At 27.4% G+C, this 25,757-nt stretch overlaps 1 protein-coding gene across 2 annotated transcripts in view; it reads left to right on the forward strand.

Annotated features, from left to right (window-relative positions):
* Positions 1 to 25,757, forward strand: part of LOC107169403 (uncharacterized) — a 332,658-nt gene that overhangs the window by 202,889 nt on the left and 104,012 nt on the right. For both annotated transcript variants that reach the window (XM_089216823.1, XM_089216824.1), the window contains exons 6-9: positions 741 to 864; positions 3,059 to 3,153; positions 23,481 to 23,788; positions 24,560 to 25,704. In XM_089216823.1, coding sequence (XP_089072949.1) covers positions 741 to 864; positions 3,059 to 3,153; positions 23,481 to 23,788; positions 24,560 to 25,704 — 1,672 coding nt within the window. The remainder of the gene's footprint in view (positions 1 to 740; positions 865 to 3,058; positions 3,154 to 23,480; positions 23,789 to 24,559; positions 25,705 to 25,757) is intronic.

Here is a 25,757-nt window from a genome sequence, read left to right on the forward strand (position 1 = left end):
AAATAATATACGGGCTATAATAAAAAAAATTTAATTGGAAATCCTGATAAATACATAGTACATATGATTATAGAATCTCAATAGTATAATTATCAGTCTCAAAATTAAAAAAAAACTGGGGCGTAACTCTGCTGCAGTTTAGTGTTTTTCACATTTATTTCATCGTTAAGTGCGTCACTGTAATGTATGTGAATAAAATAAATCATTTCATATGAAAACGGATTCTGGTATGGACAGTGTGTTAGTGTGTATTTCGAAGAAAATTAATTTATAATAATTAAATTATTATTAATTTATTTTTCTATAATTAATACTGTAGGTCCAACTTTTTTATAGTATATTTTAACTTATATTTTGTCATTATACCAAGATATACGAACGAACTGTTTGATGGTTTGTGAAATAGTAACTTAATCATATAAAAACAACAATAAGATCACTAAATCATTGATTTCATCAATTAAATTTGCCATTAAAATCCAAACTATCAATGCAAAACAAAAATGCAGAACCATTCTGTTGTACAGTAGGAATAAGAAATCAGAACACAAAAAAAGACTACACATCTTTGTGGAACCAAAATATTTATCGTTCCATAATAAATAAAAAACTAATACATTTTAAACTTAAACTATGTTCATTAAAATAGTTTAAAATAATTGTTTGATAAATACGCTGTTATTATATTAAAATATTATTTACTTTTATTAATATGTATTGATCAATATTTTTGTTTATAGTATCGGCTCTTCTGTATCTACAGACCACCTTGGTTTTGAAAGTCAATTATTGGAAGTGGCTATTCGTACGAACGATGTTTCTAAAGTTAAACATTTCTTAATGATACATCGAGATAAATTTCAGGTTTGTATATTTATTTTTTTACGGTTACATAAATTACAAAACTATAACATAATATGTATGTCTTATAAATAGGTATATTTTTAATTTTATCTATAAATCATCTAAAAGGGTATTTGTAATGTAAAGAGTTCAGTATAGGCAATATTAAGATATTTTAAATGCAGTTCGTGTTAGAATGTGCATAGAAAATATTATTAGTTTATAATTTTAATTGTGATGTGATTATAAAAGATATTTACTCGTAAGAACACTCAAGCTAAAACAATAATTTGATATTGCGTAGCGTTTAAAGACATAATATTAATGCAATGCAAATTTAATAAATTTTTAAATTCCATCGTAAAAATTTGCATAAAATCCAAATACGAATTTTAACTACTAAATAAAAAAATGTTTCATTTATACCATACTAGCTGATTCCCGTGCACTTCGCTGCTCAAAGTACCAATGAGTACACATGAGCGTCTTGTTTTATCATTAGAAATTTGTCTGTAATTCGTTGTTTAATAACCGGTGTGGCGGTGTAGCTAGATATGTTCAAAACTTCCCGAGACAAATTTCATTGGATTTACCCTATATTAATCTCCATTTAAAGATTTTTAACACAGTCATGTAGGTAAATCACATGACTAAAATTTGAAAGAGTTGTTTAAAGACAATAATACAAAAACTCTAATTTTATTCTAAAATCCATATTGTGTAATTAGATTCATGAATTGGAATATTATAATATCTATCTTTAGCATGACAAACAGAATGCTTCGAAATATTTTCAGTAGGTAAGCGCTAAAACACAATAGAAAATCGTTTGTGTGATGAACATATTAATAAAATAATTTATTAGTTTATTTTAAGTATAAATTAAATTTTTAAATTTGAATAATATGATAGAGTATATAGAATACAATATTTGTATTACCAATAATATAAAACCATTAAGTTGAAAAAATTGTTTTTTCTTATATAAATTTTTGTATGCAAATTGTTATTTGAATATATTTTATGTCAATGTTTTAAATTGAAATATATATACAAAATAAAAATAATAAAATTGTATGTCATAATTGCATTTTTTTTTTAAATAATATTTTTTTAAATATATGCTATTCAAATCGGGCGGTGGTAAACTCTCCCTATTGTATGGTAAACTCTCCCGATTTTTAAAATTAGTAAACTCTCCTGATGGTAAACTCTGCCGGGTAAATATTATGTTTACCTGAAAGAAATGTGCAAACTCTCCCGAGTTATTTTAAATGTTATTGCTACCCTATGAATTGGCCACACTGCAGAGATTGTGATTATAATTTTTATTATGAATTATATTACCGTATTTAATCTGTATTTATCTGTGTTAACCTGTATTTGTCATTTAAATATTTAATTAATGTTAAAGTATTTTTAATTTAAATATTTAAAACGATATCGACTATAATGGCTCAACCAATTCTAACTGTGTAAAACGAATAATACCCCATGCTCCCCAGCTAACTTGTAGTACTGAAGTAGACCCGGGAGAGTTTACATGTTCTTTTCAGGTAGTACTGAACTAGACCCGGGAGATTTTACATGTTCCCGTCAGGTAGTATTGGACTAAACTCGGGAGATTTTACTATCGGGAGAGTTTACATGCCATTAATATCGGGAGAGTTTACAATCGCCCATTCAAATCATATACAATGTAGGTATACGAATTGCTTTTACTATTAAACATTCAGAAGCAGACATTTTCATTTTTAACACTTGTACAAATAAAGGACAAACTAATTTTGTCCTTGAAATTAACCTTTTCGTTAAGTTTGAATTAAAAGTTTATAATGAATGCTTAAGTTAAAATTTAAAAAATAATTATCATGGGAATAAAAAAAATTAAATTTAAGTATTAAATCTGTTAACAGCTAATTTAATTTTTTAGTTATCTATAAGAATATTTAATTATTTATTAAGAATATATAGTAATATTTTATATGCGTAGATTTTACCTGATTTTCTAATTTAAGTTGTGTATGAATCAGTATTTAATAAATGCAAACTCTAAAAAATAAAATAAAATAACTTCAGTTTCTGTAATCTTTTTATTAGTTGATTAAAACACATACACATTAGTTAATAGTGTAACATAAATTATAAATAAATAACATATTGTTGTATAATATAGTTTTTTTTTTTTTTATTCTGTTTATTTTGTATTTTACAGATAAATATAAAACCACCAGGAAATAATTTTAATTATAATCTACAAAATCAGGGCATAAATATATATTCACAGCCGATCAAAATTCAAACACCCAGGTAAATTAGTATGATTATTGATTATGTATATATTTAGTGTTGTTTATAATGAATTCAATGGTATTTACACAATAAGTGAATGTATGCATAAAATATATGCTTACCCAATTAGATACATAATCATTTATAACATAAACTATAAATAATAATTTTTATTTTAATTAAATATTATAATATTACTATTATAATTAATTATAATATATAATATGATGCATTTAGAACAGATTTTTCTTTAAACTAATGCAACTAGACTTAACTACTTTAGGTACATTTTAATTTTTCAACGTTTATAATTAGTACATTCACTAGTCACCCCATTGTCAAAATTAAAAAAAAAATAAATACCATATTCTTTCCAAATTTTAGAAAAACATAATTTTATTGAAAAAATAACGAATAAATGTTCTTCTTTTCATATGAATAATTACTCATTATTATACGTACATTTTTTTCATTAGTATAACCCCAAATGTTTTCTTTTATATAAAATGAGTTTAAACCACAGTTTTTATAATATTTAATGTTTAATATATTATTATTAATTCAATACGTTTATAAACAGTGTATGGCTAATTCCATATTTATTGTAGTTTCTGAGTTTAAGGAGGATACCTTTTGTTTTCACTGTGACACATTGTTTGTTCTGGAAAACAATTTATTGTGCTAGTAAAAATACTTAATTATTCATCATTAAAAAAAAATAAATATTTTTTCTGTATGACTGTATGTAGAATATGACAATGTATATTATAATTTTTGGCATACATATTATAGTATTATGTCAGCAGGGATATATAGTTTTTTTTTCAGCCCCCGAGTAAAATACACTACTTTTAAGACCCTTCTACTGAATATAATATACACACCTGTATTGAACACATATTAAGTGATTATTTTTTGTTAATGTTTATTTTGCCAAACGCTCTTAGTGTATATGCGGACACTTCAATTCGTTTTGAAAATATGAATACTGATAAAATCAATGTACTATCAATTATCTGACATACATTAAAATATCTTAATTTATTTTTGTAATATTTTAGTTACAACTGTTTTATGATTATTTTTTAAATGCAATTCATTTGGTCAGTAGATACTTTAATTTAGTAAATTGTAAGTTATATTTCTTATTTGGGTGGATGTTGTGAATGTTTGTATAGGTATGTAAGATGTACCAGGTACTCATCTTCACAAACTTACTGTATTAAGTATAGTTAGTTAAGTTTTAAACTTTGATTGTACAATATTATGTACTTTAATGTTAATAAAATTTTTTTTTAAATGCAGGGCCCTCGCCCTGAACTCCGCACCTTGGACTCTTCATTTGTGGCCCCCCCGGCTAACACAATTGAATAATCCTAAGTATTCTTTAAATACCTTCAAAAATGTACATGTTATTTTTTTATTTTATTAATTAAATGCATTTAAATCAAAACAAATACTATATACTTTTACACTATGGAAATAAATGTGAATAGTCTTCTATATAATGTACCAAACAAATTAAGGCTCTCAACTAAATAAAATTCCTCATTTCATATAGGTACTAGGTAGTAGCCAGTGAAAAATTATCAAATTCAAATTTGTGTAATCTCAAAGTCAACAAATTAAACTTGAAGACGTCTAGTTAGTTGTAAAATATAAGTATATACATTATACCTACTTATGAAATCAATATTTTTTACCAAAACAAGTAATTTCTATTTATATGATTTTTTCATGTTTGAAAACCAGATTTGTATGGTTGTTGCACCAATAATCGGAAAAAATGCTTCAACTATTTGAGTCTTTGAAAATATCCTTAGCGATAGTATTTATTATGTTTATGCTAGTTTTCTAATTTTACTAGGGCATTAAGATTATAATTGTCTGAATTAAAACAGATAAAAGTTGCATATAAGTTGCATATAAGTACCACATTTAATCAGGAGTAAACAAATATACAAAAATGTAAAGTATATATATATATACTATCGAACACGTGCACTTCGTAGCTGATTAAAAAGCTTACCTCTTAAAGTCTTAAATGATTTAAACTATGTGTTAAATTCGTTACTTGTGATCATGCTTGCAGTATTTTTTTATACATATAGATAAATAACGGTTAAAATAAACTAAGTAATAATCTTGTACTGATAATCAATTTAGTTTATTATTATGTAATTCTATTCGTTTTATCAAGAAAAGTCTAAGAAATCAAGTATTCAATTAAATTATATTTATTGAAATGCATTTGGATATACAATATATTTTTCCTTCTGGTGCGTACACAAATAAATCAAAAGGTTTCCCGACACGTGAGAATACTACATACAGATATCCACGTGAGAAGTATAATGGATTTTCCAAATTCAATCCATACATTTGTAGCGATTGTCCTTGTGCTTTGTTGATGGTAATTGCAAAGGCGAGTCGCATCGGAAACTGCAAAAATTTGAATTCAAATGGCATATATTTTGGAATCATTGAGATGCGTTGCAACAATTCACCTTTAAACTTTCTGTTTAAAATTGTAGCTTCGATAATATTGTTCATCAAATTTTTACTGAAAGCCTGGTACCATTTCATAGTTGTGGTGAATTTTTATTTCGTAGAAGAATGATGGGCACGCCAAATTTCAATGTTAGAACGTGCAGTGGCATGTCTGACGAATCAAGTGAATTTAAGAATTCAGTTTGATAATTAATAGCTTAACCGTTTAAAGTTCAAATGTAGACAACATTTATTTAATCGGATTTATGAATATAAATAATTTAGTTGTTAAAAATGTATAAAACGTTTCAATTTTATAGCTAAGGATTGAAAATTTAAAAAAAGGGTCCATGTACCTAAGTAGTTAATTTTGCTGCGAAAAAATCTAAAAACTATACAAACACAGATTTTTTATAGTTATATTAAGTTAAAATCTGAATTAAATTAGATATTATTAAATAACCAAGAATAACAATTTTAGTCATATTGTTGTAATTTAAAAATATTAATCATGGGTACTTAAATTTCTAGAGTATAAGTACTTTATATTGTAATATTAATAGTTAATGTCGTTAATAACTTATATTAATACTTTATAATAAATTGTATATACCTTCCAAGAATGGCTGAGTGAGTCGGGTACATATAAAATCGGATTTGATTAATTTGTAATTTATTTTATAGGCACCTACATTTTTTTTTTTTTTATACTTAGAATATAATTACTATAGTATAATATACTATATCCTAGACTGATAAACCCTCTCCACTCAGAATCGTTTTTCGTAAACATTTGCATGATATTATTGAATTCAAATTTAATACTATCCATTAAAGCAAACCACTTGTAACCTACTCTACAGAAGAGGGACATTCACTTCCTACTTTTTTTTTAATTTTAAGTTTAAAAATTGAAACTTCCTGAATATCAGATTCAACTTAAATTTCTGCCTTGAATTGCATGTTAATTTCATATACTTATTAATTATTTTTAGTCAATAAAGTATTTATTTAAGCTGCACAAAGTTTTTTCCAACTTCAAATATATACTCAAATAATTTATTGTCATTCAATAGAAGTTATTAGTTTACAGTGCGCAGTGATGAGTTTTTTTTACTTCTTAAAATACTTCAAAAGTTTCATACTTGTATCTAAGGAATCATAATACAATAAGTTCCCATTACAACGAATTCCAACGGACCAATTTTTTTTTTTCGTTATAACAGAAATTTTTTTGTAACAAAATTATGAAAATTCGAATACAAATTGTATGTAAATTTGTAATAAATAAATTATTCAAGCGAAAATAATTTTTGGAAAAAATAAATAACTTTATTATAAATAATTGACACTTTTAAAAAATGTAAATAATTTGCGAAAAAATAAATATCTTTATTATAGATAATCAACAATTTTCTTTTGAACAAGGTTTGCTGTTTTAATAGAAAGTAAATAATTTTGTAATTGGTGAATGTTTGTAAAGATGAAGTCTGGTACATCACTATGTGATGAAATGAATGTTTTCATTACTTCCAAACTTTATAAGGCTTCTGATGATGTGACATTGCGCACATAATTTTCCATCACAGCTTCTTCGTCTTCGTCTCCACTACTTTCATCGGTGGCCTCGTCTTTGTTGTTTTTAATAGATTGAATGATGTTTACTTTGGTTAGTTCATAACATGTTGAAAGGTTGTCATCTGAACCGAGATAGTCTTCTAAATTCACGTCGTCAGAAAGCGACGTTTTCTTTTTCGCAGTGATTCAAATTTGCAGATTCTGAAATCAGATTGTTGGATGTCGCGCTTATTTGATTCATCATATTCAGTCACTACTGAAACAGAATTGGCGTCTTTGGTTGTGGTTGCATGTTTCCAACAGTTAATTATTGTTGATTTAATGATATCATCCCAATCTTCATATCACATAAAATTTTACGTAATAAAAAAGTTCTATAGCGTGATTTTATAGCTCTGATGATACCTTGGTCAAGAGGTTGAAGTAAAACTGTACAGTTAGGTAGGATAAATTCCACACGAATGTTATTCAATTTTGGAGGTTCATTATGTGGAGTACAGTTTTCGATAAGAAGAAGAATTTTCCTCTTCTTCTTTTTCATTTCTCTATCAAAATCTATCAACCAATCATTAAACGTTATTTGAGTATGGATTTCTTATTAAATTTATAGATGCATGGCAATGATTTACAGTTTTTAAAACAACGGGGTTTTGCGGATTTGCCAATGATGAGGATTTTTTGATTCTCCGTTCCCAATTTATTACAACAGAAAAGAGCGGTGATGCGTTGTTTGGAAGCTGTACCTCCTATACACTTGTCTCTTTTCTGGGGTAATGTCTGTTTTAATTTAAGCTGAAAAAAACATTCCAGCTTCATCTGCATTAAAGACATCGTTCGGGCTGTGTTTTTGATGAGTGCAACAACTTTTCCATTTCGCCATTCATTAACAGAATTCATCAGCATATTACTTGCCTCTCCAGAAATGCATTTGGACAACACACCATACGATTTAACTATCCGATCCTTAATTGGAAATTCTCAACTTCGAGCATTTTAGAAAATTCTAAAGCTTTTTTGAATTAAAAGACCAGCCAAAGGAACGATTCTGGAACGAACATCTTAAAACCATTCATAAACCTCTATATCAACGTCTTCAAATTGTGCTTTACGTATCCTTTTCCTGCTCGGGACAAAAACAGAAATCTGAAGTTGTTTCAAGATGCTTTCTCGGTTCTTCGAAATGGTTGACAATGTTGATGGAGATATGCTATACTTTTTTGCCACCTCGCCTTTCTTCAACCCTTTGTCTACTTCAGAAATTATGTTTTTTCTTCTCTTCCAACGAAAATTTATTTCTTTTCACTGTAGAACTCATCACGTACCTACTTAAAGAAGGAGCATAAAATACGAAAAAAATAAAAATTACCAACGTGAGAGCTTTATGAAGATATACACCCGACTGATTGTGTTACGTTCTTGATTGACACGGAATAACACAGTCACATATAATGACAATTTAATGGCTTGATAATTTAGTAAAACCGTATGCTTGTAATGTTTAGATAAAATTAAGAAAGGAAATAAATATATTTTAACCTGCACAAATAGTTCGTTGTATCGGGATTATTAAAAAGCAATAATTTCGTTATATTGAGATTAGTTTAACATTGATTTAATAGCTTTTCAGCAAGGGACTTATATGACTTTCGTTATAACGAGATTTTTCGTCGTATCGGTATTCGTTGTAACGAGAACCTACTGCATTTAGATTTTACTTTAGATATATAGCAATAATTAGAGTCAATAAAATGAAACAAAATCAAAAACTAGACCTCAAAAAAACTGTTTTTGAACAACATCACGATTGAACCATTTTTATCGTCATTATATTTTTGCCTTCGTTATAATAAAAATATTATGTTTATACTACTTCAAGATGATTTTTCAAAATATTATGTTTATACTGCTTCAAGATGATTTTTCAAAATATTCTTTATGATGTTGTAGATCTATATGAACACAAAAAAAAAATCCAATAATCAGGAATAAACTAAATTTTAATACTCCGGACAGTTATGTAAAACTTATAAAGCATTAAATTTATGTTAGGTATGTTTTTTTAGATAGGTAGATTTATAATAAAAAAAAAATAATAATAATACAAATAATACAAATTCCAATCTCCGTATACCTAATTGATAATAAGTCCATACTGGCAGTAGGTACGTATCTATAATTAGTTACCTATTGTATTAAAATGTATGTAGATTGCAGATACTGCTATGTCAGGATTTGAGGATGCCGTTAATAATTTAATAAAATAATTGGTTATAATTTTCATTGGTGGAGGAAAATCTAAACAAATTAACTCGTGTATACTCAAATTAAAATAAATTAAGCATAGTGTCTAATTCACTGTAAGCGGTTTCCCTATATCAGTTGGTATTGTTCACAAACCCAGGTACACCGACACTGACATCCTGTGAACTGAAATACATTGAAAAAATTAATATTTACTGAGTGCCAGTACATTTTATAACTGCAACTTTTTCTCGGTTGAAATCGAGAAGCTCTCTAATATAGCTAATTAATAATAAAAATTATCTGTTGTACGTAGTGCCTATGCATTTTTTAGTTAAGAGAGCTTCATTGATATTTGCAAGAATTTACCAAAAACATTTTAGCCGATCAGAATGTGCTGTGAACTACGTATATATGAATATACTATACAGCCTATCACACTAAAATTACATTTCGCTAGATTGAGCATATTATGTGTCATTGGTTTATAAATGTACTAACGATAATGTACGATAATACACACATTTATGTGTTATAGTAATTTGCTATAAGAATCGTCGTGCTTCGTATAACTCGTAGGTATCTATATTTTAACAACGTTATCTTAGGATTTTTCATATCTATCTATATTATAATACCTGATCGTACTTTGTAAATACAATAAATTATAATTTCTAAGTGGTAGGTATATGCAATTTTTTATCAGTACAAGCAAAATGGAAATAATAATATGTACCTATAAGTGATAATGTGAATAATATTGTCGTGTCGAAATCTATCAAGGCTATCTAATTATTAATGCATAAAACTAAATTATAATAAACATTCACGAACGACGATGTAAAAAAATATTACTTATATAAAAGCAAAACACAATAATATAAACCCACTCGTGAACGTGATAAACAAACCAGAAAATTGTGTAATGGAGAATCGGATGGTGAAAACTGAATAGGAGAAAACTTCTGCGACAAAAGTTGCATATAAAACTCACTGACTGACTAAAAATATCATTGTTACTTGGTCACTGTGACAACCAGAAACTCACCAGAATTCCACAGTAAGGTTTTATAAATCCACAAATCCACAATCTTTCATGCATCAGAAATATTGTGGTAAGCCTAACCTACTCGAAAGGCATACAGAAACACAGAGAAAAGTAAACTAGATGAACTGTCAAAAAATGATTACGTTAATAAATCAATTCTCGTTATTCAATGTTTTTTTTTTAATAATTGTGAAAGCGTGTAATAAAAAAGAGGTGAAATTACGAGTATATTATTTGTTTAAACAATTGCATTTAATGAAGCCCGTCCCAGTGTGCATGCTGATTTATAAAACAACATATAAAAATAATACCTAGTTAATATAACAACTAAAAAGACATATTATTTTATGATATAAAATGCCAATATGTTTTAGTAATTAAAATATGTTAACTCCCTTTGTGAATATTCGAAAGAATGTGGTTAAAATGCGATTTATTCAAAACTTTTTTTTTAATATCGTGAATCATTTAAACTATCTATATTGCTCGGTGCCATTCTACACCTTCACGATGTATGCAAATATGACTATACACATAGTGAAATATAACATTTCAGTCTTTTGAAACGTAATATACAATTTTGACATTTAACATATTATAATAGAAATGCAGTGTGTGCAAAGAAGTCTAAATAACCGATCCTTCATAATATATCACTTTTTTGAGGTTCGTAGAGGTAAGATTCACATCAGTCACATATGTAATTCACTTTCGGACCCCTTAAAGAAATATTGAGAATTGTAAATGTTTCTACGATGAGTATTACAGAAAATATTTTTTACTATAATACTATAATACTATATAATGTGTACAAGTTCAGAAAATCCAAATGATGGCTTGGTAATATAGTCGCGCAATCTGTAAATATTAGTTATTATTATTATTATTACTGTGCATTCGTATTATTCATACATAGAATATAGTCATACAGAATATTATAGATTCAATATATAGGTAGATCACGTATATTAGAGCTGCAGTATCAGTATATTACTAATATACTATAACAATGTTATTGTGTAATAATACGCAAGTTTGATGGGATTTAATAAAAAACAACACAAGGTTTGCATATTTTAGTTTTTGATACCTACATGTGAAAAACCAATATCTTTATGCTTTGTGAATCACCTTATATTATATATTTATCATATTTAATAATGTATTTTTACCAAAAATTTCCTATCGGGTGGTTTAAAATGAATTGACAGTAAACGGCAGTAAAATCGTTAAGACCAAATCATAATACCGTTGTCTATAGAGTACATTTTTCAAACAGAATAAAATACCTAAGAAATGAAAATTTTAGAGAAATAAATATAAATGGAATACTATAGTAGGGTACCTACGGATTTTTTGTAGGTGACATTGCAATGATAACAGTTATAATATAGTAAAAAAAAATGCAACTTCATATATAAAAGTGACATTGAAACAGAGCTATAACATTAAAAATAATAGTGCCAAGACAACAATTATATTTTGTAAAATAAAAAAATCATACAAATTATATAATATAACAAGAGAAAATATTAAACTGAATAATTTGAATAGTTTCACACACCTATTGGAAGAAAAATTACAAGTGATTGGAAAAGTACCACAGATATAAGCTATAGAACAACAACATGCTTAGCATGTTGTTCTTCAAAAAAAAACTTTTCATCATAAAAATGTTGAAAATCAATGCTAAAAAAACACTTACAAAACCATTATGAATAAAATAGCATTGTGTGGAGCTAAATGACGGACAACTTTGAAAGCTTATGAGAAAACAACAGAAGAATTCAAAACTTGGTGTTGGCGATTGGTATTACAATTCTCATGAACATAACGAATGTTGAATGTAGATATGTAATAAAAAATTAATGAAAGTAGATCGATATGAAAGCAATCATGGAGTAAAGAAAGAAATGGAAAGGACACTGCCTAAGGACCAATGGATGGGTATTATCCTTAGGTAATATAAGAAAAAAACGAAAAGAAACCAGGAAGAGGAAGTCCAAGACAATATTATATCAAGTAAAATATGTCAGATTTAGGGAAACGATCCTATAAAAAAAAATGAAGTAAGTTTCAATAGATAGAGAGGAGTGGAGAACATCTCAACATTAAACCATATACTCATTTCAAAAGAAAAAAAAAATAGTAAATCTATCACATTTAATTTTGTATTTTTTATTTGTAGTATAATATGCTAAGAATCTTATATTATGATAGGTACCTATGTGGATTGCAGAAACCATGTTAAGTTACTAGACACTATATTATATTATATTATATTATATATTATATATATTTTTTAACGAAAATGCTTTTAAAAATAGGTAGTCTTACAACTTTTTGCAATGCTGACAGATTACATTAATGATTTTCACACTAGCGATCGATGTAGACACTAAATGCATTGTTCATATTTTCCATTAAAGAGGTTAAAAATCAATTAATGTATGAGAGACGCTTGAGTTAAAATATATACACAGCAAACACGGACATCATTTATGAACAGAAATCGGATACTATAGTGGTAATCGTTAATAATGGATAAATTGAAAAAATAATATATTTCATAATAAATTGATTTACCTAAAGTAGTACGTGTTTTACTTAGATTTTATATGAATATTAAAAATCCATTAGCTACTAATTAGACGCGCGCTATGAAAATAAATATATAATATACATGTTACTTTATATAGTATTAATAAAGAATTTCTCAAAAGTGGATGTCACTGCGCATTTATTTTATACTCTCTTATTCATGTAAAACATAGGCCAGGCCATGTATAATTTTCATTCTGATGAATCAATTTCTTTTGCTATCTTTAACCTTGGTTTGGCTTAGCAATTGATATATATAATAATAATATACAACGGTAAGATTAAGAAAATATTATCTAAGGCATGGATAAAGCTTCATTTGCTTTAAAATAATTAATTTTATATGTTCACAAAGTTCACAAAGATGACTTTTTAAATAACAATTAGAAGAAAAGAATTTTTAACATAGTGACTTATTACTCCACCCTGATGAATTTGTTTTGATATTTTTAATTTTATATCTTGTTAAAATTACAATGCATAGTTTTTATTATATAGTAATAAATCATTTTAAAATTAAACTTTTATAAAAATCTACAATATTCATTAGACAATATGTTTACCTTTATGATTGATAATAAGTTAATATTCATCCTATTGTGTATTAAAATTAACAACACACAATTTGTTTTTATAAGCGAAAATTTACTTTATTGAATGTAGGTCAAACGAAGTAAACAAATAATGCACTGCCATAATATATTCATATTATTTGTAATATTAATGGATCATATACATACTATGCGTTTTAGTAATTTATTTACATACATTATGAGTTTACTAATTTATAACTACGAATTAATATTAATTTTAGTATTACAACGAAATATCAAATATCGATTGATAATTAGTCAATTAATCCATTTTATATCTGTTTTAAAAATTTGAATTTCAAACCCTCATAAAAAATTTATGCAAATTTCCTATAAACTTTTTTTTTTGTAAATTAATAAATTATGAGGAATCTTGTATTACATTTTCAAATTCTATATAATAAAAATAAAATTCCATCCGTTTTAACTGCATCACTTGGAAACGATTTAGCCAATGTGGCTTATTATTTCTTAAAAAAATATTCATTATAGTCTGAATTTTTATGCGACAAAAAGTTGGAAAATCGAAAGTCATGTGAAAAACTATAAAAAATGGAAAATTCTTTTTTTCATGATATTTTTGTGTATAAATAACAGCCAAAAGATGCATATAATATAATTGATTGAATATTCGGATATAATAAAAATACAAATATAGCAAATATTTGTATATTTTAATATTTTTGTTTTTACATGACGTGCTATGTGCGAGTTTGTTTTAGATCTCCGATACCTACCTACATAAATATAAAATAATAATTTCACTAGCTTATTGTATAAATAACAAAATAATTTAAGAGGTTCTATATGAGTCATCTAGTGTCACTTAGTTGGTAGTTTGGTCCAATTATGTGGGTACATACGATGTAAGATAATTGGCTAGCCTAACTCAACAGTCGATATACCTACTACAGTCAAATTCTAACCAGTCGACGTTTGAAAAAACAATAATGGTTAAATATTTAATATCTAATGTATTGACACTATAGAATTATCCGTAAATTATTAGCGACTCTGGAATTTGATTTTACTTTAGATGTCACCGTTGTTATTTAAAATCTAAAGATTTTCCACATAATAATTATAATAGTTTTGCTATAACCAAAAAACTATTCAATTGTAAATCATAATTTTTATTACTTTATATATATATATATATATATATAAATTTATGAAGAAAAAAAATGCGATTCCGTTAGTTTTATGTTTAAATATGTTAAATTGATTATGTATTCAACTGTAAAGTAACTAATACTGTCTTACAATAACACTATGAGGGCACATTTTGGAAATTATTTAATATTTGAACGTTCTTAAAGTACGATTTCGATGTTTATCAAATAAAAAAATTATCTTGTATGTAACATCATAACATAAAACCAATTTATTACGACTATCCTTAAGTTTTTATTAAATTATTATGTAGTTTTCTTGGTCCAACATTTGACTCTAGGAGTCCTGTTTTTTTCTAATTTAGACTCACTTTACTAATTTTCTATATTATCATAATTATGACACAAAATTCATTATATTATCAAATTATTTTCGTTGATTAAAAAGTAAAAATGCGTCGACAGTGAGCATCTCTAGTGAATGTTTATCTCACAAATCGGTTTTATTTGATTTATAATTAAAACTTGTGCCTTTAGACATTTCCCTGGCTTTTGACAGAGTCTGGCATGTAGATCTTCAATTTAAACTCTGTAAATGTCTTCCCCCTTCACTATTTTTACTAATAAAATTATATCTTACAGACCGACACTTCCAAGTACATATAAGTCACGGTTCCTTCATTTCAAATTAGCCTTAATTAATTATGAAGATCCTCAAGGATTCGTTTGTTCACCTATATTGTTTAATATTTATGCTTGTTATCAACTCTCTACACAAAAATACCCTTGTTACTGATTATGCCAATAACAAAGTCATATTACCTATCCTGTAATTTCTTCAGAAAATCTACAACCCTACTTAAACTTACTTCTGAATGATATTAAATTAGATTAAACAATAACAAATTGGTTCATGTAACCTTTACCTTAAGACATGGGTTGTGTCCTAACATTATAGTTAACAATCTACCTATCCCTTCTCTTGACACAGTAAATTAAGTCTAAACTTTACAAAAGTATAACATGACAAAATAATATGAAAAAAAAACATATATTCAATGATCGCTCTCAATCATAAGAATTTGTATTGTCTAAAAATAAATTTTCAACTTTAAAAACTAAATTATTTATTTGAAAAACTCTTCTAAAACCCATTTTGACATATGTAATTTAATTATGAGGATCGGTGAAAAAATCAAATTTAAATAAAATACAGACATTTCAAAAATTACATTCCAAAAGATTGCCAATACTTGAACTTTTATCTCTAACCTGACCCATCACTAAAACTTAGGTATCAAACAATAACAGAAAAAGTTGTTGTTTTACATAAACATTTTTATAACAGACTTGTAAATCACGAGAATCATCTAATAAAAGGCAAATATAACCCTTCACTTCCTGGTAATTCCCGTCACAGACTTAGAATAAAATGGAGTGGAGACTTGTATCTTTATAATTCAATAACCTAAATAGTGGGTGGCTCTTAATCACGCAACCCTTATAATGTTTTTATGTTTTATCTCACATATATTTATTGTAATTAAGTAGATTGTGTGTTCTTTTAAAAAAATAAAAATAAAAATAAAGAGTTGTAATATCTCAAAAACATATTACAAGTTTTAGAAGTTGTTGTTAAATATTATACAATTTTCTACTAAACATCAAAATATAATGATTACTGTTTAGACTGAATATTTTGCATAGTAATAATCACATATTGTTCAATAAGTAAAGAACATTACATAATTGGTCAGTGTTGAACACGGTACTTACCTACTATTGTCTTATGCGCTACCTGGAACAAACAATATTCAGAATGCGAGTACTTATGTGTGAGTACAACGATATATGTACAACGATCTTAACCTATGGTATTTACTTTTTATATTTTTCATATTAAATAATTTTTATTCGTTTTCTAAACTTAATTATTGTTCAAAAAAGAACTGTATTAGATTTTATGCATTTTAAAAAGAAATAGATTGCATAAAATAAAAAGTTTCTACGTTGAATACAAGAAAAGTGATAACGGATGGACAAATATAATATTAATAAGAGATGTTTGGTCGAAAATTTTCTGAAAAGAAAAAAAGTAATATTTTAATTAATATTATTCTATGATAATTTTATACAGATTAAAGTTTCTCTATTTCAATAATAATATATTATATTAATTAACGGCTCTATCGTGAGAATACAATTAAGGTTTCCAATTGACATTAATTTATATCATTGAATATTTAATGATTAAATTTAATGATAATACATCGTCGTTTTACAATAAGTTTATTCAAGTCTTTTCTTAACTATAATCGAAATAGATTAGTTTGACCTTTATTAAATTATGGGTGTGATTATGACTAAATCGTTGAACTACTTTAAACTATAATTAAAACTTTTACGCGATTGCCACTTGAGTGCATAGGTACAAATAATGTTTGTGACTGGGGAGAGAAGTAAATCCCTACAATAATAATTTTGAACAAGTTTAAAACAATATTTAGTTTAGAACAAAGTGTTTGGGAGGATTATATGCATACATTTTTCTCTAACTTAACCCCTCACTATTTACACCTTTGCTTGACTATAATTTAATAAATAATGATATATTAAAATAAATCTTAAACTTACACTTTATTTACTAATTCACTACCTAAATGAACGGGATGAACACTGTAATTATTAAAATAATTTAAAATTAATAAATAAATAGTTAAACATGGACTATATAAAACTTGAAGATTCTATCACAGTTTATAATAATATTATCATTATTACTTATTACTTATTATGCCTCAAATATAATACCCATCTACGTACTCGTAGTTTTTCCCTATTTTAGATTAGACAAACTTGATTAAAAATTTAACTACACTATTTTTTTAACTAAAAAACGTTGTGTTAACGAACTATAATCACTCAAATCATTAAAATATATAATCACACACGTAATTATTGATTTTCCTGCGAACCATACATTTTGGTAAATATACTAGACACTCAAACACAGCTTTCAAATTTATACTTTGTGACTTATATAAAACACTAGGCATTCACTGATTCACTGAATCCAATGTTATCCATCATAGTTCGATTCACCAACGAATAAATTACAACTGATTCGATCACACTGAATATTCACACTGACACGAAACCGTATACAATAAGGGACCTAATAATTTTCAGCGATGGTGGCTGATAACTAGACACTCAATACTCAAACTAAGTTTTCGATAGGTTCCAAAATCATAAAATATTTTTGCTCCTCTAAATACCTAATACTAAAAATATTTTAATAGGTGATGTCTATCTGTAATCCCAACCTAAGTTTGCTTACTTCGAGCACCAGTCACTAATTATTATTAAAACAATATTTATACACATACAAACCCATAAAATTATAGAATTGCCTATTTTATTGGATATATATTAATCCAGTAAAATAAAATAAGAAGTAGATAAATAGTTCTAAAACTAGAATATGTAAATGCATGTAATATAAGAGGTTGATGAACTGTTATACATTTACGAAGAATTAACGTGTGCATGCGGTAATATGTCTATATAATTATTTCAAGGATTTTGTGAGGTAGTGTAGCCGGTGTTAACATTGTGCTGACACAGACACGAAATGTAATGCAGTAGCAAGTACACCATGGGGTATCTATGTACCCTTGTGTTTGTGTGTTTTGTGTTGTTGAGGTCATTTGCAGGCGTAGATAGGTATAAGAGAGGGCTTGGGAGTATTGACCCATTATGCACATATCTCTAAAAAAAGAAAAAATATATTAAAAAAAGTGATAAAATTATTTTATTATTTAGTTTCAATACAATGATAAAAACTTGCAACAGAAAAATACATTTCATTATTATTTTATTAATGTTATTCAGTAATTTATAATTGCGTTGAGTAACTTGGCGTTGACGTTCTCAGTATAATCACCCGCATTTATTTTAAATTCATTATTTTATTTTATTTTTTATGTATACTTAGCTAGGTACTGTTTAATATTATATTTATTTCACTACTACGGCTACAATAAGGTGGACGACAATCATCTTTATAATGGTATTTATAATTTTATAATTTTATTTATTTATAATAACTTATAAACAGATAACACATAATCATATTTTTTAGTATAAATTCAATAAAATAATTTAAAATGTATTCAAATAAAAATGTTCAATATACCTAGAAAATTGATTTACTAATCAAAAAACTATGTAAAAAATAATTCAGAACTACAATTATTCGTATGATATTGAACCTTAGATTGTATATAACCCATTTATCTATAATAAAACTTTAAATAAAATATTAATCTATATTTTTAACAATTAATAAGTTGTATAAAAAAATATTATCTGAAACATCCTATTTGAGTAACTTATAAATTAGGTATATTATGTATCTATATATGGGCATATTTAATTTAAACTAACTAGTTTCTAATATATATATATATATATATATATATATATATATATATATATATATAGGTATTGTATAATATATTAAATGTATTCAAATATATTGAATATATTTGAATTGATTAATTTAAGTAAAATAATCTGACAACCCAAATTACTGACCAAAAACTCAAGGTGAGGTATTAAAAAAGAGAAATATGAAATATTTAGAACATTAATATTTTTAAAATAGCATGTTTATATTTCTAATATAATATATTTTAACTATCTAATAAGACATTTGTTTAAGTATATGGTGGTAATTTTACAGCATGAATTTCAAAACTTAAATACGATTTTATTGCTATTCAATTTAAAAATAGTCCACGAGAAAAAAATCAATTATTTATTTTACATGCCCGATTTATATTTTATAAAGTATATTATATATGCACTGAGGTCTGCTGTTCTAAGAAGAAAATAAAAGCTGATCGGGTATGGTAGTATTTCAGTGAATTTTCCGTGTGTTTAGTGACAATGGTCACTATATTTTCATATCATTCAAAACGTTACAAACATTAATAACAAAGATTATATAGCTTGATAAAACAGTAGGTTTTGATGTTAAATGGAATTTGATTCATTAACAACTTTACTTGGTTTTAATTGAAATTAATTTTTAATTTACAAAAACTGTTAACTCATACATTATGAATTATAACTTATAAATACAACAATTAAAATATAATGATACAATTTTTCAATCCTTGGAATTTCAGTTGTTATTTTAATAATAAGAACCACTTAAATAAATATATTAGAATAAATTTATCATTAAGTAAATAAAAATTCGTCTATAAAATTAAATTTTTTCTTTTAATTTTGTTTAAGTTAAATACTATATTTTTGTATTTCTGATAAGCAGAGTTATTTTTTTTTTTTTTTTTATTAATGATACCCTCGGCAACATGGGCCATTGGGTTTAACGTGAGAAATATATATAAAGGGGGAAAAAATTACATGAATTGTATCTATATCTAAATTAAACTAAATTTTGGTAAGAAGATTGGCGGCTGTGATGAATTGTATGATGTTGGTAATGGATTGAGGATTGTTGTTCAATATTTCAAGCAGAGTTATTTTACGTTATAAATGCCGTTTATTTTAAAATGTTTAATTAAATTTATTCAATACGGCTATATGACTTTATTTTTATAATTTCTCACAAAAAATAAATCATTTTTAATTTAATGTTTCAAACCTATATGTAGGTACTCGTATAACCACTTTTTATTTAAATCCCTCTCATTATCTTTCCCAATCATAATTGAATTTAATCACAAATAACAATCACTTTTTATTACGTAATAATCATTTGATTTAAATGTGTTATGACTTGAGCCCGGATTTTTATGTTTTTGCATATTTTTCTCATTTTTATTTTTATATTTTTGTTAATAATCCTCACGAATCATAAAAATCGGAATTCACTGCTAAATTTTTATTTTGCATATTTTCACATATTTGGCTGTAAATCCATATTGTATATAAATGCATATTTGTCGAATAATTCAATGAATATGTATTACGCGGAATATTTTATAAATTACTAAAAAAAGATTTTCAGTCTTGCAGAAGACAATGCACAATGTGACAAAAAAGTACTTGATATTATTAAATATAAATCGGTTTTAAATGAGTTAATATTTATATAAAATCATTAGTCATTTTTAGGTGAAATAATTAAAAACTAGAAATACTAAATATGCTTTTATCTGAAAGTTTTTGTTAACAAATTTTTTTGGCCACATTAAAAACAAAATAACGGCTGATTAATAAAAGGTTAATATTTCAGAAATACGTAAGATACAACTGATATAATAATTTGTAATCAAAGGGTAGATTTATGTTTTTATTAAGATCTCATTTTTTTGGAAGTTAAAGTGGTAATAAATTACGTATATTGTATTGGCAAGTTTTCGATTCAAGTAAAAATTAAGGAAATAAACAGTTTTTTTAACTTTCCAAAAATTAATTTTTCGGAATATTAACCTTTTTATAATCAGCCGTTCAATTAATTAAATGATATTTTCTCCAAAAACAAGGACCTTAAAGTACTACGTAAAATTAACAAAATAGTGTTGGAAGAAACGGAAGCAGTTGAACTAGATGAAAATTATCAAGAGCTCTTTAAATGTCCCCCAATAGCATCAGTTGATTGTGAAAGATCATTTTCGATATACAAGCATTTATTAACAGATAGACGGCATAGTTTCATCGAAGAAAAACTTGAATATCATTTAACAATTATTTTTAACAATAAAGAATAAAAAAAACATTTTAAGTTGCATTTTTATTTTATTTTAAAACATAATTATTTATGCTTTTATTTATGCTTGTTCTTATTTATAAATTTATATTTTTTCCATACTTAATACAACTTTGAATTTTTAAATAAACATATTTTTACTGCATATTTATTGCATATTTTAATGATTTTTATTGCATATAATATGGAATATTTTGATACGTTTTAGAACATACAAATCTGGGCTCTAGTTATGACTGTTCTGCATTTCGGTCTGTGGCGCTAATTACAATAGGCGATACAATCAAGTTATGTATGAAACTATTTATGTCCGATTTAATAATTAATGCTTAGTTTGTTTTAACAGCATTCGTGATTTTAATGAAATATTGACAAACCACACGCTAAATATATATAAATAACTTCATGAGCTTTACTTAACTTATTTTATTATTGCTTAAAACAAAAGTTTTCATTCATTAAATATTGCTTAATTGTACAATATTGAATTTTTATTAGAGGATATGAATAATTGCATTATAATAATGTGCAGTTAGTAGACTCTAGACAACGCTATTATTGATCTCACGGTAAACTGAATCATTTACTAATTAGACTTAAACATGCTGTTTCCGATTAACATGTACATCATATACTAACATAGTTGGTAGGTAGCAGCAGTAGCAAAATAAAATGTTTGCTTGTGGTTTTTAATGATATACATAATAACTATAATCATATTAGCTGCTAGCAATGTGAACAATACCTGATACTTAACGATTTTTTAAAAATAATAATAAGACGTCGTGGCAACGAGTTGTCTTATCAGTGAGTTAAGACTCACTTAAGTTTTGATGGATAAAAATGTGTGAATAGTGCTTGTTATAAATATATAATTATAGATAACTAAATGAGAAAATACTGAGAAGGTTACAACTACATATTGTATTTTCACAGTCTATAGAATTTGTATAAGGATATTAAAGGATGGTGATATATACACCTAAATCTTTTGTTAAAGTTTTTTTTTTTTTTTTCCAAAAATGTGTGCCGTATTAAACAAAAAGATTTAAAAAGATTTAAACATTTTCATTGAAATTATATTATCAAAAAATGTTCTACTTTCTTTGAAAATTTGATTTGTAATTTTTTTTTCTCGACATAATTAATTTTTAGGGTTGCATGGATGGAATGTTAGTTAAATATTTATTATTTAATTAAGAATTAAACGAATATGAATATCATCTAATATTAAAATATATAAGTTTCAACATATTGAATAAACCGCATTTATGTGTCAAAATTAGGTGTAGAGTAATTTTATAGTAACTAATAACTCCAAAAATAAATAACAAAAACTTGAAAAATTAATGGCATACATGTTTTAAATGGTTTAAATATATACTTTAACCCAGGTCCCAGAGATGGTAAATAAGTGGCACATGTGCCAAGATTGGCATTTATAGTTTTTGAAGAAACGGAATGGTTGAAATTTTTTAAAATTATATTATAGATTAACACGTTGAAAAAATCCTATTTGCCATCCCTGCTATTAAGGGATTTATTTTATTAGAAATTATACAATTTTCTTAAATTTAAATTTTTTGAAAATGCTTATGAAAATGTACATAATTAATTATGGAGTACAAAAATGAGCATGATTTGTGTCTTGCGGATGCATGTGGAGTGCAGTGCGTGTATACGAGTAGATATATCTATTTTATTTTATTGTATGGTCGTATTGGCATAATATCTACTAATACTATTTGGTTTTTACCACAACTTAATAATAATATCACGGATAGGCCATTTTAAATTGTTATTTTATTTTATTGAGTTTCAGGTAACAATAAAATTCATAGATTCGCGTTTAATTTAAATTAAATAGCACACTACTTAGTAATTCACTTAGTCAATGACAGTCAAACATTTTTATTTAAAATTTATTTTGCACATAGATTTGATCAGAATGACTCTTCGCACAGTTCTGTATCGTTGGACGAACAAGCATTGTTACCGTTCAAAAATGCTTTGCACACGGCCATTGATCATGGATCGTTAGACGTGGTACGAACATTGCTCGAGAACGGCATAGATCCAAATGCCGGTGGCCACGTCATGTTGACTGATCTGGACGTGCCCCGACACTCTCCATCTGTCTCATCAGGGCCAAGTGAACGATGTAACATTAAACCAACATCGATTCAATGTAAAATCGACGAGGAAACAGGATTCGATATACACGACATTTATCATTACGATACAGGTAGTTGTAGATTTTTTTTGGTATGTCATTTATAGTTATTTTTTAGTTGATGTCCCGTGGTTTTAATCAAGTTTTAAGTTATTTATTAATCTTTAAACCACGGTAGAAAAAATTATCAGTTTTTAAATAATCATTCAACAATTTTAATGTTGATAAAACTATTCATACAATTATGTATTGAAGTATAATATTGTAAGTTATGTAACTGCATATTATTATAACAGTATAAGTGAGACAAAGCCTACAGAAAATTAAATATGTTTTATTCTTGCAAACAGTAAACATAGAAAACTTTTTTCATTATCTCGCATAGCATAGTTTTGTATTCCATTGATTTAAATACTGCAGTAGGTAACAGTAGTACAAAATAATAAATTCGGTTTGATAGTCTGATACCACTATATAGTATGGGATGGACATTGGGCACAGATGTACGGTGCTTATGAAAAACTTTGCAAGTCAGTTTGAGTATAAATGTAATATTAAACTTTTGTTTTGTTGATAATTTTACGTTAGATTGACTGACAGCATTGACATTTAGGTATCTCAATAGTTAATGACTTTAAGAATGAGACGACCTCATATCAGTGGCTCCAGTCGATCTGGCGTAAAATTATCTACTAGAAAAAAGTATATTATTTTTTTTTTTTTTCTTTACTGGTCTGTGACCATCATCAAAAGCACAGTACTTAAACACAACTTCATAATAATTCACCAGTTTTGCGAACACACGTGATACTAACATTTGTTTTCGGTTGAATTTATTTGCAGAAATTATATCGGAGGCCGAGGATGTGCGGACAGACGAAAAAGTAGTGATAACGATCAGCCCGACCTCGCCGGTGGTGCCTTTGCCGCCGCCGAAGCCGACCGCTACTGTGGTCGCGGTAGCCGAGCACAACACCAACCGATCGGTACTAATGCGACAACGTTCGCTTTCATTAGACAACGATAAACCGGTGAAGAAGAGCCTGCCACTGCTGCAAAAATTCCGAGCTGGCTGCAGCAAGCTGGTCCGGTCCACGCCGTCGGACATGTGCGGATACGAAATGGAAAAACCGCAACATGGGCGGTCGGCGTTCGTCCAAACCACGAGCGTCGCGTGTGTCGCGGGTGGCTGCGCGGTGGCTGGTTTCGTGCCGAAGAGTGTGGCGGGCGCTGCCGGTTTCGTGACCACCACGCCCTTAGAGTTCAAGGGCATTATGAGTGAGCTACGTCGGAGCAGTGACGTGGTCCGCGCCATACTTTGGAATCTGTCATTCCGAGACACGAACAGCAATGGCAACGACAGTGACATGGATAGCAGCACTGACCTAGATGTGGACACGTTGTTCGACCGGCATGAGCAGCGCCGGTACGCAGACTACGAGTTGGAGAACGGTGGCCGCTTACTGCTGCTCGACTCTCTGTCCTCGCTGCAGTCGTTCCAGTCGCTGTCGTCCACGGGATCCCCGACGATTCCAGCTTTGGTGTCCGGTGGCTCGGTATCCTCGGTTCCGACGACCGCCGATGGTCCGGCCACGGTTCCGGTGGTTGTTTTAGACCAAGCTCCGGCCACCACATATCTACCACAACAAGCGAATACATCACAATCCTCGCGCCCTCCACCACCAACCCCATCACATCCACTGATACTTGCGTCATCGACTCCTCCATCATCGACGCCTCCACCATCGATAATATTACCAGAGACTGTGTCACAACCAAGCGCCGACACTGATGACGTCCTCACGGCCGTCCCGAAGATAATCTTCAAGATCAAAAGCTCACTATCGCTGGACCGAATGAACGAGATGGCTGACATATACACAAAACAGTACTTGATGACTCTACCACCGCTGTTCTTGGCCGTGGTCCGCCAAAATCCTACCATGATTTACTTGCTCCTTAAGTTCGGTGGCTCTCCAAATTTCCAGGTTAGTCATTTAGATTTAGATTTTTTTAGTATATAAATAGGTATTTTATCCTC

This window comes from Diuraphis noxia, unplaced genomic scaffold (genome assembly GCF_037042655.1).
Source record: "Diuraphis noxia isolate RWA-SAM2 unplaced genomic scaffold, SU_Dnox_SAM2 contig0001, whole genome shotgun sequence".
Classification (NCBI taxonomy): domain Eukaryota; kingdom Metazoa; phylum Arthropoda; class Insecta; order Hemiptera; family Aphididae; genus Diuraphis; species Diuraphis noxia.